The sequence below is a fragment of the Eurytemora carolleeae genome, unplaced genomic scaffold (assembly GCF_000591075.1).
Source record: "Eurytemora carolleeae unplaced genomic scaffold, Eaff_2.0 scaffold235, whole genome shotgun sequence".
In the NCBI taxonomy this organism is placed as follows: Eukaryota; Metazoa; Arthropoda; class Copepoda; order Calanoida; family Temoridae; genus Eurytemora; species Eurytemora carolleeae.
In genome coordinates, this window is record NW_019396206.1 from 315,756 (window position 1) to 338,465 (window position 22,710).

Consider the following 22,710-nt stretch of genomic DNA (forward strand, 5'->3'; position numbering starts at 1 on the left):
GTTTTTTCAATTCTTCTGATGTTGTTACAAAAATTAGTAAATTTTAAAGAATGTTAATGGCCTGGATCCATTTTTTCTAGTGCGGATCCAGGATTCGTATCCGCATCTAAACCAAAAACAAATGGATCCTATGCACTGCCAGTGAATTATTTCAAGAAACTTTTTTCCCCATGACTGCAGATTCGTTTGCAATGCAGTACATTTTTTGCATTATTATTTTTAAATATTTTGTTAAAAAAGACTTATTTTCATCACATTTTATTAATTCATTTCAAACATGTTTACAGTTTACGATATAATGATTGAAAGCTAAATTTCCTGATTTCTATAAGTTGAATTAAACTCTGTCCTGGATATGCTGATTTCTATCACTTGAAAACACGAGGACACCCCATCCAAACATCTTAGATTTTTAGCAGTTTATAGCACACAGAACAATAACATACTTTTCACCCTTTCAGCGTGGAGGAAAAGGCAGATGGACTTTCTGGTCCCCATTTTCTTTGTAACTGAGATAGATTAATTTCAAGGCGTTCCAGACCACTTCCGGTTCCCCCACGTGACAAAAGTTTGTAGCTGCCTACACTTCCGGTGAGGGGGTCGCCGCCATTTGCTTTTGTTGTGGGACTGTCCTTTTATTCCTATTGTGTGAGGTGTCAGCGCAAATTTCTATTTCCTTCCTGGATATCTTTACAGAGCCTGAACAGAAAAATTATAAATAGTTGATCAGAAATGTCAAGAGAAAATTATGAAGGGTTAGAAAAATAAGGTCAAATGTTTCATTTAAACGTTATCAATTCAAAATAACCTAATCAAGAGGGTTTTTTCTTTCTTTATATTTTCAATCTAAGCAATGCAAAATTCTAAAAGTCAATTGAAGAAAACCCGCGAAAACTATGTGTACACTTTACAGTACACACTTTACAGTATACACTGTACAGCTGATTTTACCTGATATTTATCCTGATATGCCTCGTATTCTGACATATTACTGGAAAGTCCAGGTCTGAAGAAAGCTTGATGATTCCCCATATAATGAGATCCAGCGTAACCCTGAAATTATTTTTGAAATTATTTTGTTTTGATAAAAACCTTATAAAACAGACTTTCTATCTGTCTTGTAATTCTTTAGAGAGAGGTCCTGTTCCACGCCGACTACGCGTAACCTCAGGGTTATTGTGAAAAAAATACTTATAAATCTTGGAAAGCCGACATAGAGTGTCCGTTTCTGTTATTTTAATCAATCTATGAGCTATACAATTAGTGGTTGTATTAAAAAATTGTTCGATTTATTTTACATCTTGAAAGTCCAGACAAACAGAGTTGCCCAAAAATGGATGAGAACTGAGACTTCAATAATAACATTTAACTAATTTTGTGTTAATGTGTTATTAGAATTCGTATGCATTGAATACAGCTGATAAATTAAAAAATTGATGAAAGTACAAAATCAAATCTGTACTATGTATCTATCTACAGCTAGGGATCAAGTTATGTATTTTTCATGCACAATGTATATTTGTACTGCGTACATACCTGGTAGTATGGCAGTTCCATATTGTTGTACCCAGGGTAACCGGAGTACCCATTGTAATTGCACAGAGAGGGAGGAGAAAGGTTTCCAGTCTTAACCTATACAAATAAGAAAAAACTAAGTATTATTGATATTGAGCTATTTTTATTTTAAGAACTTAAAACTGATCAATTTGTTTTAAATAAAAGTGTACTGCAGTCTCTAGGAGGAATTTCAACATGGCTGAGTAGAACTATTTTTCATTCCTCCCTGAAATGCAGTGTACACTTTTCCTGGGAACAAACACTTTTGTTCCTTTATCTTACATACAACCAGAAATTGATTGTATCGAGGTTGCGTTATTTTATTTAGAATTATCACTCAACCTCGAATACAAATATACCGCCCGACTTCAGGAATAGAAGAAGACGCCATAGAATCGAGAATTATTATTATTTATAAGACAAAAATAAATTTTTTAAAAATGCCTTGGAAAGGCATAACATTAAGAAAAAAGTACTATACCTGCATCTGAACTAATGTAGGTGGGGCTCTACTATTCCCATCTTTCATTTCTTGTAGACGAGAATCAAAAACACTACCAGGGCCGTCCAGGCCTTCAGGCGGAGTTATCGGCGACCAAAACGACGAAACCGCCGTGGGGGTTGGGTAGTCTGACCCGGGAGTGAGAGCGGGTGAAGGATAATCGCCGATGGAAACTTTTTCTCGTCCGCTGGCGGAGAAAATATATCCTGAGCTGCTGTCGGCGGCACCGGTTGGGGATCGAGCTTCGGTTTTAATGAAAGATGTGGATGAAGGCGGGGTAGAGGCGGGGACAGGACTCGAGGATTTTTTCAATTTTGGCGGGCTTTTCGTCGAGTTTGCCGCGTCAGATTCTGAATTGGTTACAATAGGTTTTCCTTGGGCAGCTTGCTGGCGGATCTTAGCACGACGGTTTTTAAACCAAACCTGCATTAATCAAAGCTAAAAAATATTCATTTTACAATTTACTAAAAAAAATTAAGTTAAGAAAAATGAATATACCTGTACACGCGATTCAGGTAGGTTAATCTTCAGTGCTACTTCCTCTCTCATAAAAATGTCTGGGTACCTGAAAAAAAATTTTATTTTTAAATTATTGTATAAAACAATTGTTATACACATATTTAATGTGTCACTAAACAGGTTATATGATTAATAAATAATAATCATAAATGTTTCAAAAGAATTTTGATTGAACATTTTGATTTAATTGTAAATATTTGAAACTTTACCTTGTTTTTTGAAAAAGTGTTTCCAGAACATCTAATTGTTGTCTTGTAAATGTTGTTCTTTCCCGTCTCTGCTTCTTTCCATGCACTAAAAACGAGTATATAAAAAATCAATTCAGTTTTTTGTTGATTTTACTTGTTTTTGTTTACAATTCTTACTTTGATTGCTGTACTGTACTGCGTGCATTGGATCCAGACCCATTCCTAGAGGTCCAAGGCCCATGTGATAAGGCATACCTCCACCAGACTTTAGGTACATAGAGGACATTGAGGACATAGATGAGGGGGAGAAGGAGGACGGAGAGAAGGATGAAGACGAAAAGGAGGACTGTGAGAATGGGGTTGAATACGCCATGATACTGTCCTGAAACAAAACAGAAATTATTACAAATTCAATGATTATGATTGAAGATTTAGAATTTAGAAATATAAAACATGTTTAAGAGGCTTTAAACAAAAATATTATTCTTACAAATATATTTATTGTTTAAAATTTATTTCCTATTATTATGTCCCCTAAGAACCATATGTTCTATCTAAAAGTTCCAACTCCCAAGAGTTCTTCTTATGTATAGTTGAACAAGTTCTCAAGTTTCAGATAGTTAGACAGAGAGTTAGTTCAGAGTAAGATAGATAGATAGATAGGTCTCCAGGGAGTGTATATCTAAACCAGCGGAAAATGGTTGGTTTGCAAACAGAGTTCTAAACCATCTGGAACCAATGGAGGGGGGGGGGAGTGAGGGGCTTAAACAAATACACTGGAGTCATTTTTAGACATGCATTAGTTAATAATATCTTATATAGGGACAAAGTGATTACATCTAGATTTTAATTTCTTTTTCAAAATCGTATGTTTCGACTAACTTTTCTATCACTCGCTACTGATCTTGATGTACATTTGTAACAATGTACATACCTAGCTTAATAGTCCATATACAGTATATAACCCTACTCCCCCCCCCTGTATAATGTATAAATGTTCTGAACCTGGTTGATTATATTATCCGTGATATCACTTATACACCATCACTATATCGCATTAGCAGTATCAACACTAGACCGAATTCCCCAGTAAGCAGCTAGGAGGGGGAAATTTATCTAAAAAATCCTGGGGAAATTATTCCCAGGACAGTGATAGAATTATCACTTGCAAGAAAAGGTGGATTATTGGCCGAGTTGTGTATCCGGGTTGGATTGGTGTACTGTGTACTGTTGGCGCTAAGGGGTGGAGAGCGCAAAGAGAGCTCAGAGATGTGAACGGTAGCGTGGTTCAAAACCAACTAAACTTCCAACCTTAACCCTATACAGTAGTCCACCACCTGAACATGGTAAGTAGGGAGGGGGCGAGGGGGGGGCTGGAATGAAAAAGGGAGGGGGGGGGCTACCTGTCAATCATCCCCTAATTTTAACCAACCCCCCCCCCCTCTACTCTCTCATCAAATTTAACCCTTCCTTGCCTTCCCCCCTTACTCCCATTTGGACAGATTGGACAGTAGGATAATCCATGGGAAGGGGGGGGGGAGGTAACCTGTATTTATCCAAATTAAGATGTGAAAATAAATGAGTCTTGTTGAGGAAATATTGAACAGATTTTAGCAAGCAATACAATAAAACCTTTTAATAATTAATACTATTGCACTAGGTTTGCAAGTCAATTTCTGTTCTTATTTTGAAATTTAAACCTAAAATGTATTTTTTAAAGCTATGTTTATAGTTCTCAATATTAATAAATGCATTTAATAAATTTTGAAATGTATTTTACTCTTAAAGGTCAAGTTGAACACGCAAAAATGTTTAGCAAAAACAACTAATTAAAAGACCAACATTTCATTTGCAAGAATTTGTGATTTATAATTGTTGCCCTTCTATTCCATCCATATTTTTATGAAAATTTGAACAAAAACGTGAGATTGAGAAAAAAAAAATTTTTTAAATATTAGTTTTTGATATTGAAGTTAGTTTTAATCAGACGAAAACAAATTTTAAATATTAATATCTAGAATATCAAAAGTTTTCTTTTGAACTTTAATCCTAGCTTAGAAAGTATTTTACCATGTCATGATATAAATTAAAATTTGAAAATTTTACAAGTTTTCCTCCGAATCCTGGAACCAAAACTCGGAGAGCGGAAAATTGAAAATGGGCAGAAATTTGGGATTAAGTGATTAAAGGGGGGCGGTGGTAGGATGGAGAGGGAGAAAAGGGGGTGAGGGGGGCTACTGGTTCTGCATAGCAGGGGGGGATAGCTACCTAGCCACCTTATTATCAGCTTGTTGTAACAGTATATCATGATAACAAATTATTAGCAGATAATCCGCCAGTTTCCACCATTTTGTTTAGGACGCCATCTTTGTTTCTAGTTTTAGGTTTATCCTACTTAGTCCTCATATACTTGTCACCATAATACCAACCCAGGTTATTATTCAATTATATTAATCTATAATAATCTTAAATAAGCAGGTAGCAAGATTAGGCCCCACACCTTGTAATTCCCACAGATATATATATACATATAATAGATAATAGGAACACAGAATTATTAAAAACTGTTCCAAAAAATCGTACAATCATCTGAATAATATAATGTCAAATATGGCGAAAGTAATTTTCTGGGAAAAGGCATGATACAATACAAGTTTTCAATGTTAAAAGAAAGCCAATAATTTTGTTCAAGTTGTCAAAATTACTGAAAATATTTCAAAATTGAGGACGTTTTGTTCCAAACAGCGAACAGAATGTTAGGGGTTTAAGGAATGACACAATAGAAAGATGTTTCTAACATTTAGTTCATATTTTTGAACAAAATGCCCTTGGTTTTATAATAATTTCGATATTTCGAAATTGCGATCAAAATGTCAGGGTTTTCTGACAGTTAGGTATGTTTTGTTTAAATTCCCAGTTTTCGATAAATTAAAATAAAACTCCGCCAGAAATTGATATTATGTGTGCGTTGAAAAAGGATTAAAAATTGATTTGAAAAATGAATGGTAAAAGGAATAAGATTTAGCGAAACCCCCCACCTTCTCCATCCTTACATTTTGGCTCAACAAATTTTCTTAAAAAATTATTTTTTAAATATAATTCTTTGATATTTCAAACTTAAATTGTTTGATCCAACAGAATTTATGGTTTGAAATATCTAAGGTCTTTGGCTTGCAAAGATGTAAAAGATTTGAAAATCATATTTTGTGGCAAAGGCTCAATTTATTTGCTCTTAATTCTGCGTGCACTCGATTGATTTATATTGACAATATCTATTTTGTACATCGGATTTTGCCCCAAAAAATTGCAGTAGATTGCTTTCTGATTTTGGTATATTTGAATACGTATAGCTCTCAAATTATCAACATTATTCGTTTCCTCATTTCCTATTCTTCTACAATTTAGTCCAATTCTGGGATAATCTCTTCACCCCGCCCTAAATTTTTGNCCCCTACCCCATCCCAATTTGACAACAATGTGTAAAAACGTAGGTATTTTGATTTAAATACACTCTAAGAAATATTTAAAATTTTCATCAAACTTTGCTAGATGAAAATTTGACATGTCTTAGAGTGTAATAAACAGTGAAAAATAAACATATTTTATTTGTTGCGAGAAAAAAATTTGATTTTCTATCTACTGTTCTTCTTAATGTTTTATACCTTGAAATTAAAAAGTGGATCTATGTAAATAAAATTCTTGGATTTTGGACAATTTGTTGGGTTTTTTCTCCGAAAAAAAGGTTAAAACACAAATAAAAAATGAATTTTTAAAAACAAATGGTGAATTAAGTATAAGATTTGTCAACGATATTCAGGAAACAAAAGAATTTAAATAGATTCATCAAAAAAGGAGGGGTGGGGGTGTTAAATAGGCAGTTGTTCTTGCGCGCGCCTCATTTCAATGAAGAAATAAAATATGACACACACGAAAAGAAAATTAGTTCATTTAAAACAGTTTTGTCTTTTATCGATAGCTCTTAATGAAAACATATAATATTTCAATCTTACGTGAAATTTAGTTCAGTTTGAAGTGTTACGTCATATTTTACAAGAACGTTTGTTTTAACTTTGCATGGAGTTGGATTTAGTAAGATTATACAGAGCGTCCCATATCATATTAGATTATTTCCAAGCTTTAACGCCAAAATAAACACATAATACTCGAAAAACCTAGCATTTTTTAGAAGAAAATTTTTACATTAGTCTTATATAATTTTACAAAATGATTCAATCTATGATAGGGGACACGCTGTATTAAAAGACGCGTTAAACTCAAAGCTGGCTTTATGGCATTACAAAATTCTTTGCCAGTACGGCTAAAACATGTTTTAAACAGGGGGCGAAACGTCATAGGGGTGTGTCTGTACCAAAAGAGTGTGTGTAAGTAATAACGAACCGAAGGTATGTACTGTTAGTTTATACAGTACATCATAATCTTGGCATTTGTACAGTCTAGATGAGTATATTTGTTTATTGTTAATTGTTTAATTAAAAATAAGTTTAATATACATGTATTTAAGTCATTTATATATTTAAGTCAACACTATAAGCCACATTTTCATGCAAAGAATATAATTTGATTAAAGTTTACAATAAGCTACTCGTTATTCAAGTTTAATTATAATTGATGACATTGTCTGTAATTTCCTTGACTGTAGTCATGTTGTGTGTCTGTGCCAAAAAGTGTATGTGTGGAATAACGAACTCGTCTGCAAAGTAGTGCGACTGGCTTTCTTATGCCAGACCAGCGCCATTTTCCTTCCCTTTATTCTTATTCCCTGGTTTTAAATTGTGAGCATTGAATAACTTAAAAAAAACGGACACAATAATATCCAAAAATGTATCACTAAGCAAAAAAAGCGAAGAATTGTTTTAATTTTTAACTATTTTACCACGATCACAAAAGCTGCACTCTTAATTTAACTTAAATCTTTCTTTAACTGTTTAAGAATTTGTTATTTATTTTGATTTATATGCGTACTACAGATGTACAGTATATTCTTATTCAAGAAATATATATAAGGAAGATTCATGTTGACTTTTGTGTACTGCAATGTTTATTTACGTTTATCCAACTAAAATTCAAATAAACTTGAGATATGAAATTGGATTGAGATTTTTAGTTGATGAAAAGAAAATAACTTCACTGTTAAAAAAGTTTCCTAGAATTTTTGTTCGAACTTGAAAGAATTTTGAAATTATGAACTTACTTTGGTTCGAAATGTTATTGATGTCTATAATGTTTGTCAATCTGTCTGTCTATTTATCTGTGTAAAAGGATGTATTCAAGATTTAAACAATTCTCAGAATTATCTGTTTTTAATCGGTTTCAATCCTTTTGTTTTGAATACTTAGTTCATAGTTCTCAAGTTCGGGGAATTAAATAGAAAAACAAACAAGAAAACAAATTTCCTCCTAAACCCAGCAAACACCACCTGCAGTTCTAGCTGCAGCCTAGCATAATGCAAACTGGGTCCTCTCAACCATTATGGCTTGGCTTCAATGCAACCATGAAAAATATGTCAATAAAAAAAAGCATGTTAGCATTAGCAATTTATGATTTGAAATATTCTTTTTCTTACACCCCCTCTTAAGCGAATAAAAAAACTATTTGCTTAGACACAGAGAAAGTAATTATTACTAGACACACTTTTAAAAATACCTTTAAAAGGTATTTTTTTCTTAATTTTTCTGCTGAAGCCACTAGAATCCCTACAACAGAATTCTAACCTTCCAAAAATACCTACAATACCTTGGAAACTCCTCTAACCTCCCTCCAACTAGGGTTGTTAATCGTTTTTAAAAACGATCAAAAACAATGGGTCACAATGAACGAACCATTGAACTTTTTAAAAGTTAAAAACAAAACAACGATACGATCGTTTTCTTAAAAAACGGTCGTTTGAAAAAAAAACGCTAATAAAGGTGTCAATTACTTTCAATTTGTTTTTTTTTTTCAGGAGGATAAGTTTTTCAATGTTTTATTTTATAGAGAGAAATTTCCTGAATGTTTCTAAGTTTTTTTCTGATCAAAGGGTTTTCGACCAAAATGTGTCTTTTGTCTAATGACCGTTAAAAATTAAAAACGACATACCTTCGTTAACGAAACAACAAACTAAAAATTAAAAGACGACTTCTTCGTTTTTAATTTTATAAAACGATCTTCCTCAAAAACTATCTTCTTCAAGACGATCATCTTCAAACACGACCGTTTCGTTTTTCGTTTTTTCTTCGTCGCTAACAAAACGAAACGATCATCTATCAAAAAGTAAAAATTATCCATAACTTGGCTACAACCTCCCTCTGACCGCCTCAAACCTCTATCTGACCGCCTCCAACCTCCCTACGACCGTCTTCGACCTCCTCCCACACCCCTCCAACTATCCCACGCGCTGATCTCCGATTACAAACCTCCCTGAATAGCCAGGACAAGCTGCTCCTATACACTGAAATAAGACTCCTTGGCAAATCCTACTAATTTCTCACTCACAGACATTTTCACTTTTGTGAGAAAATATATTTAATCCACAGTGTGAAAAATTCAAAATTTGTAAAGAAAAAAAGAACTAACAAACCCTCAAGTTTAGAAATAATATTTGCAAGTTTAAAATTCGGTGATGGTGATGGACCAAACCTCTGAAGAGTAAAAAAGTAGATGTTACAGTTCCACATTTATTGAAAATATATTTCGGTCTGGGTTGACCCTCGTCAGTTCTCAAGCAAATAAATTGAATTAGAACAAGAATAGAACTAGAACTAGAACTAGAACTAGAACTAGAACTAGAACTAGAACTAGAACTAGAACTAGAACTAGAACTAGAACTAGAACTCCAACTTAATCCCAACCAAGTATTGTAGCAGGCATGCCCTTGCAATATCCTACAAATTCTAGGCTTGTATTTCCAACTATAAAACTATCAATATGTTTTCCGTTTCAGTATTTTTAACCATCATAAACACTCATAATGACCCCTATATAATACACGCAAATGTTAAAATAAATTTGTTTGTCAAAAATTTATTTATGTTCTCGCTTTTTTCATGAAAAAATGTGGGAAGAGATGAAAAACTTCGGTCTCCATTTTTTAAATTGTTTATGAAACATTTGATTATTTTGGTTTACACACTCGTATGTAGACAAAATTAAATAATGCATTTAATTTATCAATGATTTTATGGCAGATTTTTTTTTTTTACTCTGTGTTAGTAATAAATCTGGTATTTATTGATGTGTTTAAATGTATTGTATGCAAATATTATAAATAAACCTGGTTAAATAGAATTTAACAATGTTTAGATTAGACTAAACTATTTATTATTGTTATTCTTGGCTTCAATCCTTATCTATATACTTTCTTCAATTCAAGGGGTGTTACTTCTCCTAAAGCTACTGTAGTTGTTACTTCTCCTAAAGGGACTGTAGATGTTACTTCTCCTAAAGGGACTGTAGTTGTTACTTCTCCTAAAGGGACTGTAGATGTTACATCTCCTAAGGGGACTGTAGATGTTACTTCTCCTAAAGGGACTGTAGTTGTTACTTCTCCTAAAGGGACTGTGGATGTTTTTCCAAGTGGAACTCATTTATGTCGTGGCATGTCCGATTTACAACGGTACTTTTGAAAAATATAATTTTTTAACATGTTTAACTATGTTTTATTCTAGCAATATCTTTTATTAATTCTGCAGCAGAAATCCGCAAGTCACTTTTACAGAGAAACCGATATTTAGAATAGTCAATATTAAAAGAGTATAAAACAAGGATATTTTATTTATTTAGTTGTTAGTTGAAGATAATTAAAGAGAAATTACGATATACAGCCCCTTTAAATCTATAAGCTTACACTTTTATATAATTTCCTAAATATTTTATAAAAAACACAAAATAGTAAGATTTTAAGAAAAATAATTGAAAAATTTACCACTTAATTTTATTGTGGTTTTATTGTGGTTTTATTCTATTTATTTGTTTATTTATCTCAATTATCAGCAGTACACGTGCCGTACTGTCTCTTTAATCCATCCTTATCTTCCACTTTCCCCCTTGCACACCATCCCCCCCTTGGCCACTTTTCCTTGATAGTCATATTCCCCACCTAAACATTATTTCCCCTGAATAGTCCAGATCTAAACAAATAATAGAGTTGTTTCAATTTTCTTCATTTTCAATTCATTTTTTTAATCGTCTCTTTTTTTAGTTCAGCAAATTTGTTTTGCATTAAAATACAACTTTTTTGATCAATTCGCTGGATTAATTTAATATAACTGACTTTATACTTTTCTCACAGAACAGCTTATAGTATAGAACCAGCACTGACGCGGACCGCCCTGCCATGAGTGGCTCGAGAGGAAAATTACTAATCATACAGCTGCATATAGGTTTATATTTCTGAGTAATCAATCAATCAACCTGTAGATTTGGGGTCATTGTATATGTTGTGTACATTATTGTCTGCACAAAAACTCTCCACAGTGGTTCCAGTGGTTTTGGGGAGGGAGTGTGGCTAGAACTTAGTCTTAGTAATTATGGAAAACAAACATTTTCTTTCTTTAAGCCCATTGTGCATTTTTACATAAACGTTGTGGCATTGAGCACCTTCTAACGACACGTACCGGCTTATCTTACGCCGGTACGTGTCAGTGCTGATTCTATACTAACTGTTCTGTGACTTGTCTCTATAATGTTCACTTCAATTTACGTATTTCAATATCTGTTTTATATAAGGTATTTGATAATTATCTAAAACTGTTTCTACAATATTTAAAATTCAACGATGATATAACTTTAGCTTGATTTTTGATTGAAGTTTTTTTTGCAAATTTTTTTCTCCAAAAGTATAAAAATAATTGCTGAAATAATCTTTATTATAAAAAATCTGATTGTTTAAAACGCAAACCTAACTCCCCATCCCTTAGGCATTTACTTTGTGTATCTTTTCCACCTTCTCGTCTTCTATACTCCCTCCCCCCTCCCTCCTTACATTTCTTGGTATTGTATCCCCCTCCTGTACCACCTTGGAAAAACATGGAATGTTATTCTTTCAAACATGGTACATTATCCCACCCTCCTTCCCTTCTCCCTTCATTCCTTTCTTTCTTCATTATCCCACCCTCATTCCATTCTTCCTCCATTCCTTTTTTTCTTACTTCTCTTTGTACATTATTCCAACCTTATTCCTTCTTCCTTTATTTCTTTCTTTCTTCATATCTTTCTTACTTCTCTTTTTACATTATTCCTACCTTATTCCTTCTTCCTTTATTTCTTTCTTTCTTCATTTCTTTCTTACTTCTCTTTGTACATTATTCCAACCTTGTTCCTTATTCTTTCATTTCTTTCTTTCTTCTTTTCTTTCTTACTTCTCTTTGTGCATTATTCCAACCTTGTTCCTTATGCTTTCATTTATTTCTTTCTTCCTTTCTTTCTTACTTCTCTTTGTACATTATTCCAACCTTGTTCCTTATTCTTTCATTTCTTTCTTTCTTCATTTATTTCTTACTTCTCTTTGTGCATTATTCCCACCTTGTTCCTTATCCCTTCCTTTCTTATTCCTTTCTTCCATTCTGCTTTTGATACATTTTAATTTTCCTTCCTGCTTTCTTTTCTTCCTTTCTTCTCGTGGTACATTGTCCCACCCTTATTTCATTATCTCTTTCTTTCTTCCTTTCTCCCTTTCTTATCTCGGTACATTATCCTTTACTGTGTACCTCACTTTGAATTATTTTTTCCCTCTCTTTTTCTTTCTTCTTTTGATCTTTCTCTTTAATCTTTCTTTGCTTTTGATTCTCGTTTCCCTTCTCCCGTTTTACCCCCCCCCCCATCCTCCTAATCCCTTCTTCTTTTATTCATCAGTCTTCTTGAGTCTACTCTCAGAATAAAACATAAAATTAAATCTTAAATCTGTTTCTCTTAAAGCAGAATTTTATTTGTCATCTTCATCATTATTTATACACTGCAGCTTCACACCCTTCTTTGGAAATCTAGTTGTGTAGTATGCAATGGGGTGTATGGTCGTGTGTAGTGTGCACTATTGTGTGTATGTTAATGTGTGTGTACAATATTGTTTGTATGGTCGTTTGTTGTGTGCAATATTGTGTATGGTCGTGTGTAGAGTGCAATTTTGTGTGTATGGTCGTTTGTTTTGTGCAATATTGTGTGTTTGGTCGTTTGTGGTGTGCAATATTGTGTGCATTGTCGTGTGTTGTGTGCAATATTGTGTGTATGGTCGTGTGTTGTGTCAGGGTTAAATCTAGACTAAAGAAATCGGTAGAACAGGGTTAAATCTAGACTTGAGAAATCGGTAGACCAGGGTTAAATCTAGACTAAAGAAATCGGTAGAACAGGGTTAAATCTAGACTAGAGAAATCGGTAGAACAGGGTTAAATCGAAACTAGAAAAATCGTTCACCCCGGACTAACAAGAGTGAGCAGCATTCGGTTCCTTCTATTTGAAATCAAACGTGTTTTGATCTATATATAATTCAACAATCTTATACCTTACGGATTTGTTTATTCTTTACTTTTTCATTCAAAATTCATGACAAAATTCGACCAAAAAGTATTTTAAAAAAGGCTAAGAAATTATATTTAACGAGTTAATTTGTGATCAAAAGTCACAGCTATCTGGAATATTGACAAACCCGTTAAATCCACGTGCTTTAGACCAGGGTTAAATCAAAACTCAAGAAATAAACTTTCCACAAATAAATCGAATTATAAAACTCGGTTTACTAGGGTTAAACCAAATTTCGAGGAATAATCGGTAGATTCAATCAAAACTCGAGAAATGGCTAGGATTTAGGATAGGATTTAGTTTGCGGCATGCAAGGGTTGAATCGAAACACAAGAACTTGGTGAATCAGTGTTTAATCGAATCTAAAAATGCGGCATTTTCTGATCGTATCACGTTAAAACCAATTATAATTCCATCCTGTCTGAATCGACTTCATTTCAATCATATTTAAATCTCTGATTCAAAATCCGTCGAAAATAACTAAAATACTTTTTTAGTAAAAAAAATTAAAGGCCTTGACAAAAAAGTGCAATATAGCAAATACAAAAAAATGTAATTAAACCGATGAAGATGGGTTCTAAAGTTGACTTAAAAACCAGATTAAACATACTCTACACTTTTTTTAATGTTCAGTTTTTTATTAAAACATGATTAAAAAGGGAGAAAAATAAGTTATACTTAAAAAAATGAAGAAAACATTGCGTCCTCAGATTTATTAATACGACAAACCTCCTGAAAAGAATATGAATAAAAATGTTTATTTATTTTTAAAAAGTACGCCATTTTGTTCAAAACATGCAGTGTTATTTTAGGTAATTTTTTAACAGCACTAAAATTTTGAGTTTTATTATGTTTGTATTTATTTAAAAAATTCTGTGTAAGAGAGATCGAATAAGCAAGGGGAAAGTTTTCCAATTAAAAAAATATTTTGTCATTCCGGCTTAAACCTCTACATCATGATGTGTGAGAAGCGCCAGGAGAAAATAAATGCCACACCAAATTCTCCTCTGCTGCCGCCAAGACATGGCCGCCACCATTTTCAAGAAAATCCGCCAACTTCAAATATTATTTGTATATTTTAAAATGCGAGCTGGGATTAGCAACAACTTTTGAAAGAAAAGGTTTTGCTTTTAAACAATTTTTGTTTTTACTTTTCTAACATAGAAGAAGAACCAACATGTTTGGATAATTTGATTATTTGTTATTATTTTAATCAACTGATCTGACGCGTCAATCAACCATTATTTAAATGCCAAATACCAAGCTTATATCTTCTATAGGTTTAAATATTCCCAAAAAAAGCTATGACCGTTAAATTTCCCTATAAAGCATGTAGTAGCAGATGTCAGATACGGCCATGTTGAATTTTTATTGATTTAAAAAAAACAAGCGCGACCATGTTAATATTCACCCTTGGTGTTTACATTCTTACCATTAGTAGCTGTACAATGTATTGGGCCTATCATGTCATCTTTATTTATCTATCTATCCATCCATCTATCTATCTATCTATTCATCTATCTATCCAATATGTATCTTGTAAATATATTGTAAATATTTGCTAAGATATCATCATCGTAAATTCTTCAGCTAAAGTGTTAAAAACATCAAGGAATTATAAACAAACAAGGGTTTCTCCAAAGGAGATGGGGGGATGGGATGGAGGAGAGGGGAGGGGGGGGGGGTTCCATGATATACATGTTATTGATAGCAAAACACTAATTGAAAGATACATCTACTTTAAGCCGAAGATAAAGCAGATAAGTTGATTAATATTGATGAAGATTTTAAAAGATGAGAACCCCCCCCCCCCCCGGGATTCCTTGAGCTGTAGACACCCCCTGGGATGTTGGTGACAGAATAATGTCACCCCTGGGGAGAATTATTAAGTTTCATGTTTTTTCTTTAACACCTTTTCTGTATACTTTCCCTTTAAACACGCGTAATCTGCGAACATTCTTAAAGGGTGTGTTTTGTTTTTCGTGGAACACTTTTTAAATTGTATAGATTATTCGTATGTATGTAACTTAATCAGGTAAGTCCGACCCATATTATCTCCCCTCATCGGTTTTAAAATGTTGTGTTTTTCCTCGACCCTTAAAACCTCGACTTTAATCAACTTTTAACCCGATATTATTGAACTTGTCAATTTAAAGCTTAGATATTTTTAACAAATATTTTCTTGTTTTATTTTTCTTTTCTGTTCTGCTTCCATTATATGTTTATTAATTTACTAGGAGACTAGTTTGAGCTGACTATAATACCTCGCTATCTACTGACTATAATTCCTCGCTATTCTGTGTCTAATTTATAGGTGTCTCATGTCTACTGACTATAATTCCTCGCTATTCTGTGTCTAATTTCTAGGTGTCTTATGTCTACTGACTATAATTCCTCGCTATTCTGTGCCTAATTTCTAAGTGTCTCATGTCTACTGACTATAATTCCTCGCTATTCTGTGTCTAATTTCTAGGTGTCTTATGTCTACTGACTATAATTCCTCGCTATTCTGTGTCTAAGTTCTAGGTGTCTCATGTCTACTGACTATAATTCCTCGCTATTCTGTGTCTAATTCCTAAGTGTCTAATGTCTACTTACTATAACTCCCTCGCTATTATGTGTCTAATTCCTAAGTGTCTCATGTCTACTGGCTATAACTTCCTTACTATTCTGTGTCTAATATCTAGATGTCAAGTATATATATATATACAAGGCCTCTCTATTCTGTGTCTAATTCCTGTAATCTAGTGTTTACAATGCCTCGTTATTCTGTGTCTAATTCCTATAAATGTCTACTGTCCACTGCCTACTTCCATGATAAGTCTAAGTTTTAATACGAGGAACTTTGTTTGTTTGTTTGCTGAAAATTAAACCCATCACGATTATTCCACATATTGGAGAGTGCTACGAAAAGTAGCTCTATACATATGTATGATATTGTTTGATTTTTTCGTTGTTTAATAAAGTTGATAAGAAGAAGAAGAAGTTTTAATACCTGATAATTTTGATTCATGTTCAAGAAACGATTTATAACTATTTTGAACTGCAAATAATAGAACAGAAACAAATATTTGATAGCATCCATATGTTTAAAATTTACTTGTATATTTTATATATCGTAGAAAGGTTGAAATAAAGTTTTATAAAAAAGATAGAAATAAAGATGTATATAAAAGGTAGAAATAAAGTTGTATAAAAAAGGTAGAAATAAAGTTGTATAAAAAAGGTAGAAATAAAGATGTATAANTAGTATCAACTTCTCTCCCATTTCTCCTTTTCATTTTCTTCTTTTTCATTCTTGCATCCAACTCCTATTATCCTATACCACTTCTAAAACTTCTCTTTTTATCATTATTCCTTCCTCTTTCTTCTCTCAATTTGTGTTTCTATTTCACTGCTACGAGACAGGAGGAGAAGGTAACATTGGTACGATTTTATTATCTCGTAGCTCCTCCAGTTTTATTTTACGTTCAAGTATGAGACATGAGACAAGCTAAATTATTATTGAAAATTCAAACCATTTTCATTCTTCTCAATAGCTCTTAAACAAGAGGAATGATGAATGAAAACGTGTGCAATAAACTTACATGCTTACATCCTGTGCCACGGACCCGTTATCCCTTTGTAACTCCCATCCTCTACTTTGATTAAAGATCCAGGCCTTAAATCCTATGATTAACTTTTGATTAAATTAGAAATTCTAATTTTTTCCCTCTGTTCCTCTTCTGCCAATATTTCCCCTAAACCCCCCTCTTGAATTCTTCCACTAATTGGACTGTTCAGTGAAATTTTGTATTTCTTAACAACAACTAAGTGGCAGGTCCGTTCCTCCTTTTCCCCTTTTTCTTCAAATAGATATTTTATTCCAAAAGCGTTAACTACAGTAAACTGAATCAATGAGTGATTTATTAACTTACTAGTTCAGCTGTTTGCTTTGTGACAGCATCAAATGCACTCCAGTGTTGCTTTAATGTCGTCTTCCTATTCTACACTATTTCTGGTTATCACCAGGTTTGAATTAGACAAAAATGAAAAAATGATCTGAGTAAATTAACTATCGTTTTTCTGCTCTAAATGCCTAGAAGAAATAATATTGTAATAACAACTAATTGATGATGATGATGATACTAATTATATTATGAAATAATCATTAAATGGTTTAACTTGTATACATATGGTAATGATGCAAAGTGTTCCTAATATATTATGTACATTTTACAGTTATTATGTATGTTATGTATGTTATTCATACCATCCAGAAACTGCAGACCTATACTTTTTAAGGAAGAAAGATTTTGGGGTTGGTTTATCTTTTACTCGCGGCGGTTTTTAAAATGTCGCGCGAATTTTGTAATTCTTTTTAAGAACAGAGTTTCATATTCGACATTTAATTTCCATGATTATTGTAACACCCTGTATAAACAAGACACAGAATTTGTTTACATTCCTCCCAGAAACTGCAGTACACTTTTTTAAATAAACAAACATTTAGGGGACGTTCCCATGGTGTATCTTCCTATATGTAAATGTCGAGCTCTGTCTTTCTTTTGAGATTCACTATTTCTATAATAATCTGTAATTAGAACATTTATTTTTTTAATCTTACTTTCCTATCTACACCCCCCCCCTCCTCCCCCGTTTCCATCTATCTATTCATCAATCTGTGGATGTATCTATCTGTCATCTATCTATCTTCTATGAATGGATTTGCTGACAGGCCCCATCAAGATATGGATTCAACTATTTTTAGTTCAACCAACAATTAGATTTTGATGGGAATGCAAAATTCAGATTTTTATCTAAAAGAATTAAAAAGAAAAAAATACATTTTCCAAAACTTGGTTTTACTGTTACAACTTTTCTGATAAAATATATTCAAATAGTGAGTAATTAGCATATGAACAGTAAAAATTAATTAAAGAAATCGTAATTAAATGATTAGTGACGAAACATATGTATAAATAAAAAATATTAAAAATACAAAAAAAATTTCGAATTTTTCAGCCTATCAGTCCTCAAAAAATTTCACCTCTATCGGTCCAGCCGTTGGGCCGGCTATACGCAACATATATACGATTATCTTGTTTTATTATATAGATAAGTTTTTTCTTTCGTTAGTATTTAAAAAGAAACTATTTCTGAAAGCTATCAAAATGTATAAAACTGCAGCCTGTCTTTTTGTAAAAATATATTTTTATTTATGTTTAGCGTGTAACGGTGTACACTTACCCGTTGTTCAGGGTTTTGAATAAATCTGTCAGTTTTTGTGGTTTCTTTGCACAGCATTTTTCAAGAGTTTTTTTCTTCAGAAAAATGGTCTTTGTCCGATGCATAAAGGGGGTCTATTTGTGACCACCACCAACGCTTTAGGGGCATTTCAAAATATGGCCGGAGGGGGGTAGCGTGTATCAGTATAGTGAAAAGTCAATTAGAAAGGTTTTTGAAGTGAAATAAAAAATAGATAAGAAATCTAAAAAGAATTTTAGAAAATGTTGTCAGGCCCCTGGGGTTGATTGCCTGAGAAAACTCTGCTATGGGTTTTGGGTGAAAAAATTCCTGTAAAATTTTTCTTTAGTTGAAAGAAATTAATCCTTTTTACAGTGCACACATAGTATCGGGAGGGGGGGGGGGGGTGGAAAATTCACCTGTTTTCTACGACGTATTCTCAATCCCTAACATAATTTGAGCAATTATGAAGAAAAGCATTGAATGAAGCATATTTGAAAAGAATGGGTTCTCGTTTTTCAAGTCATTTCTATCATTTATCTCAATTTTTAAAAGGCTTGTTTAAAAGTGTCATGACCGATGTCAAAATAAAGTCATCAACTGCCTTGAACTGCCTAAACCTTGCTGCCGGGGCCCAGCCAAGCATGAGACAATCTTTTATCAGAATCATTGATCAAAATCAGGCAATAGGGCAGGCAGTCAACCAGATTCTTGGAATTTAGACACACGGCAGGAATTTTTTGCTTAGTAGGAATTTGTCATACGACAGGAATTTATAAACGGTAGGAATAAAACACAAGACATGAATGAAATACTCGTAAGTGATTTATTTCAAAGCAGGAATTTGTCATAAGGCAGGAATTTTTCATAAAGCAGGGGAATTCATTGCTCGGCAGGAATTTGTCACGAGAAAAGAAATAACATGGCATGAAGTTGCTGTTCGGCAGGAATTTGTTACAATGAAGATAGGAATTCACAATACGGCATGCAGGCCTTCATTTTCGGCACAAAAGCAGGAAAGGAAAGTGGTGACAGGAATTTTTTAATATTTCCTTCAACATTTTCTTAAATTTGAGTTTTCTTTTGTATTGAAAGGAGAGGGCAAATGTTGTAAACTGAGGTCAAATGCTTCCCCCTGGTTGGGTATAATACCCAATATATATATATATATATATATATATATATATAATACATATGAAGCATAAGGCCAATTTAACCCAAGGAATTTATTTAAGAAATCCTCCCTAGATTTAGAAAGACCAGGAATCAAACTAAAGTCCTAATCTAATAAACATTCTATCTTTATTTTAGGAAAAAAAAAAAAAAAATCTCTTTCAATTAATAAATACATCACAATTGAATTATTTGATAAAGTAGAGAAATAAGAACTACAACCCTGTGTAATCAGGGTAAATATATATTCTAATAATCCTGAACTAATTGACCGGGTTTAAATCATGCTCTTAATCTACCAATGAATCACAATTTTAAATTCCTTAAAGCCAATTATAAATTGATCTTTTTTATTTTACGTTTATGATACAACTTTAGATTTTTTTCCATGGCAAAATTGGATAAAAGAATGGAAGGAAGGAGGGATGAAAGAATGAATAGGTAGAAGGAAGGATGAAAGGATGGAAGACTGAATGAATGAATAGATTGTGGGTTTGATACTGTAAAGGTTGACACATTGCTACAATAACCATCAAGCTTAACAATATACAATAACTACCAGGTGACATCCATCTTTACATTATACGAAAAATAAAATTTAAAAAAATAAATAATTTTTAAAAAGTTATTTATAATCAAATTTTTTTTTTGAATTTGTGAAATTCCCAACAAGCAACTTTGAATGACAGCTTCGAAACTCTGTTATATAAAGATTCTACAGCTTCTGTNCCACCCTCCACTCCGAAAACGTCTGAATACAAATGTAATTGAAACAAAATTTAAAAAATAGTTTTTTTTCTAAAAACAAAAATTGCGAAAAAAGCATAGACAACAGTTTAAGGGAACAATTAAGTGCAAAAAAGCTAATTAGTCAAACTACGATTTAACAAAATTTGTAAAAAATATCTACCCCTGGGATCCCTTCTCTGTAAAAGTGACTGCTACTAGTCTTGAAATATGTCAAAATTTGTCCATTTTTGAGCCCTGTGATAGGTTTTCAAACATCTTTAGACCTGTCAATCTAGGGCAGGATTCAGAAAACCCCTGGAAACCTTGAATCAAAAGCTTGAAAACCGTATAAAACCTTGCTAGAACCATAGGCTTGAGAGGAAACCTAGCTAGAACCATAGGTTTGAAAGGAAACCTAGCCAAAATCATTTGTTTGAAAGGAAAACTAGCTAGAACCATAGGCTTGAAATGAAACCTAGATAGAACCATAGGTTTGGAATGAACCTAGCTAGAACCATAGGCTTGAAATTAAACCTAGCTAGAACCAAAGGCTTGAAATGAAACCTAGCCAGAACCATAGGTTTGAAATGAAACCTAGCTAGAATTATAGGTTTGAAAGGAAACCTGCCAAAATCATATGTTAGAAAGGAAACCTAGCTAGAACCATGTGCTTGAAAGGAAACCTTGCCAGAACCATAGGTTTGGAATGAAACCTAGCTAGAATTATAGGTTTGAAATGAAACCTAGACAGAACCATAGGTTTGAAATGAAACATAGATAGAACCATAGGCTTGAAATTAAACCTAGCTAAAACCAAAGGCTTGAAATGAAACCTAGCCAGAACCATAGGTTTAAAATGAAACCTAGCTAGAATCATAGGTTTGAAAGGAAGCGCCTAGCCAGAACCATATGCTTGAAATGAAACCTAGATAGAACCATAGGTTTGAAATGAAACGTAGATAGAACCATAGACTTGAAATGAAACCTAGATAGAAACATAGGATTGAAATGAAACCTAGTTAGAACCATATGTTTGAAATGAAACCTAGCTAAACCCATAGGCGTGAAATGAAACCTAGTTAGAACTCCAGTAAATGATGTTGATGTTTGAAAAACTTATTTTTTAAGATTTCCTAATCCCTGTATCTTTGCAACCTAATGTAGTAGACCTTAAACATTTCAAACAATGAAAATAATGTAGAGGTCAAACAATTTAAGTTCGGAATATCAAACGTTTACACGGTTGCAATGATGTAGGGATTAGAAAATTTGAGTTTGTGTCAAAGACTCAATTCTTTTGAAAAAAAACGAATTAAAATGACTTAAAAGGAAGCATTTTTAAAGTCATTTTTAGTAAAAAAAAAATCCGAAATAAATATGAACGCCTATAAGATTAAAAAATGAACAGCTTTGGAATCAAATATATTAAAAGATCAAAAGATTGTCGTCAATTTGTACGCGGCGATGAAAGAGAAGCTAAAAAAGAGGAAATATTTTTTTTCCTCTAAAAATTTTAAAATGTGATTGTAATTTTATTTAGAATTAGTATTTTATTTTTAATTTTTTTTTGAAAATGTTGTAAAAAAGTGCCATTCTCCGTTGAAAAAAATGCTCCCCCCGTTTTCATACAGAGAAATGGTTGGTTGGTTGTCTGGCTGGGGATCCCTAAACCAATAATTTATTGTAGGAAGAGTGGAAAATTTTTCATACTTAATCCTTCCACAAGCCAAACCAAACTTAAACATATCAATTCACATAAAACCACACTGTAACGGACAAACTGACACCAAGTTGTAACAGACAAATTACAACCATCCTGAATTAGAATGAACTTATTGAAGCTGATAATTGTATAACTGAAACAAAACAAAGATAATGGACAAATAATACCAAAATGTTGGCAAACTTAAAGAGACAAAGAAACCGCAACAGACAAACTGACATACAACCAAACCGTAACAGACAAATTGACATAAAACCAAACCACAACAGACAAACTAACATAAAACCAACCCGCAACAGACAAACTGACATAAAACCAACCCGCAACAGACAAACTGACATAAAACCAAACTTTAAGGGACAAATTACAGCTAAAACAACTACAGCAGTCAAAATAAAAATCAAACCATACCAAAGTCAGCCAGATGAATTTACACGAAAGCCAATTAACAGAATAGAAAAAATTAAAAATGTTACTCGTGTTATGATTGTGATGATGATCAGTGGTAGCCGATCACCGTTTGATTTTTGAAAATGGATTATTGTAAATTTTTAATCATTACCCCCCCTCAACCCTCACCCTCC

At 32.9% G+C, this 22,710-nt stretch overlaps 1 protein-coding gene across 3 annotated transcripts in view; it reads right to left on the reverse strand.

Annotated features, from left to right (window-relative positions):
* Nucleotides 1–242: 242 nt before the first annotated feature.
* Nucleotides 243–22,710, reverse strand: part of LOC111698143 (homeobox protein otx5-A) — a 34,953-nt gene continuing 12,485 nt past the window's right edge. Inside the window, exons 1-8 of one of the 3 annotated variants that reach the window (XM_023468401.1) lie at nucleotides 7,661–7,746; nucleotides 2,944–3,148; nucleotides 2,788–2,872; nucleotides 2,558–2,624; nucleotides 2,039–2,482; nucleotides 1,537–1,632; nucleotides 952–1,053; nucleotides 243–699 (exon numbers count right to left, since the gene is read on the reverse strand). In XM_023468401.1, coding sequence (XP_023324169.1) covers nucleotides 691–699; nucleotides 952–1,053; nucleotides 1,537–1,632; nucleotides 2,039–2,482; nucleotides 2,558–2,624; nucleotides 2,788–2,872; nucleotides 2,944–3,139 — 999 coding nt within the window. In that variant the 5' untranslated portion in view covers nucleotides 3,140–3,148; nucleotides 7,661–7,746 and the 3' untranslated portion in view covers nucleotides 243–690. Of the gene's footprint in view, nucleotides 700–951; nucleotides 1,054–1,536; nucleotides 1,633–2,038; nucleotides 2,483–2,557; nucleotides 2,625–2,787; nucleotides 2,873–2,943; nucleotides 3,149–3,771; nucleotides 4,077–7,660; nucleotides 7,747–22,710 lie in introns of those variants that run through there. The other 2 variants (XM_023468399.1, XM_023468400.1) reach the window with 2 other exon arrangements.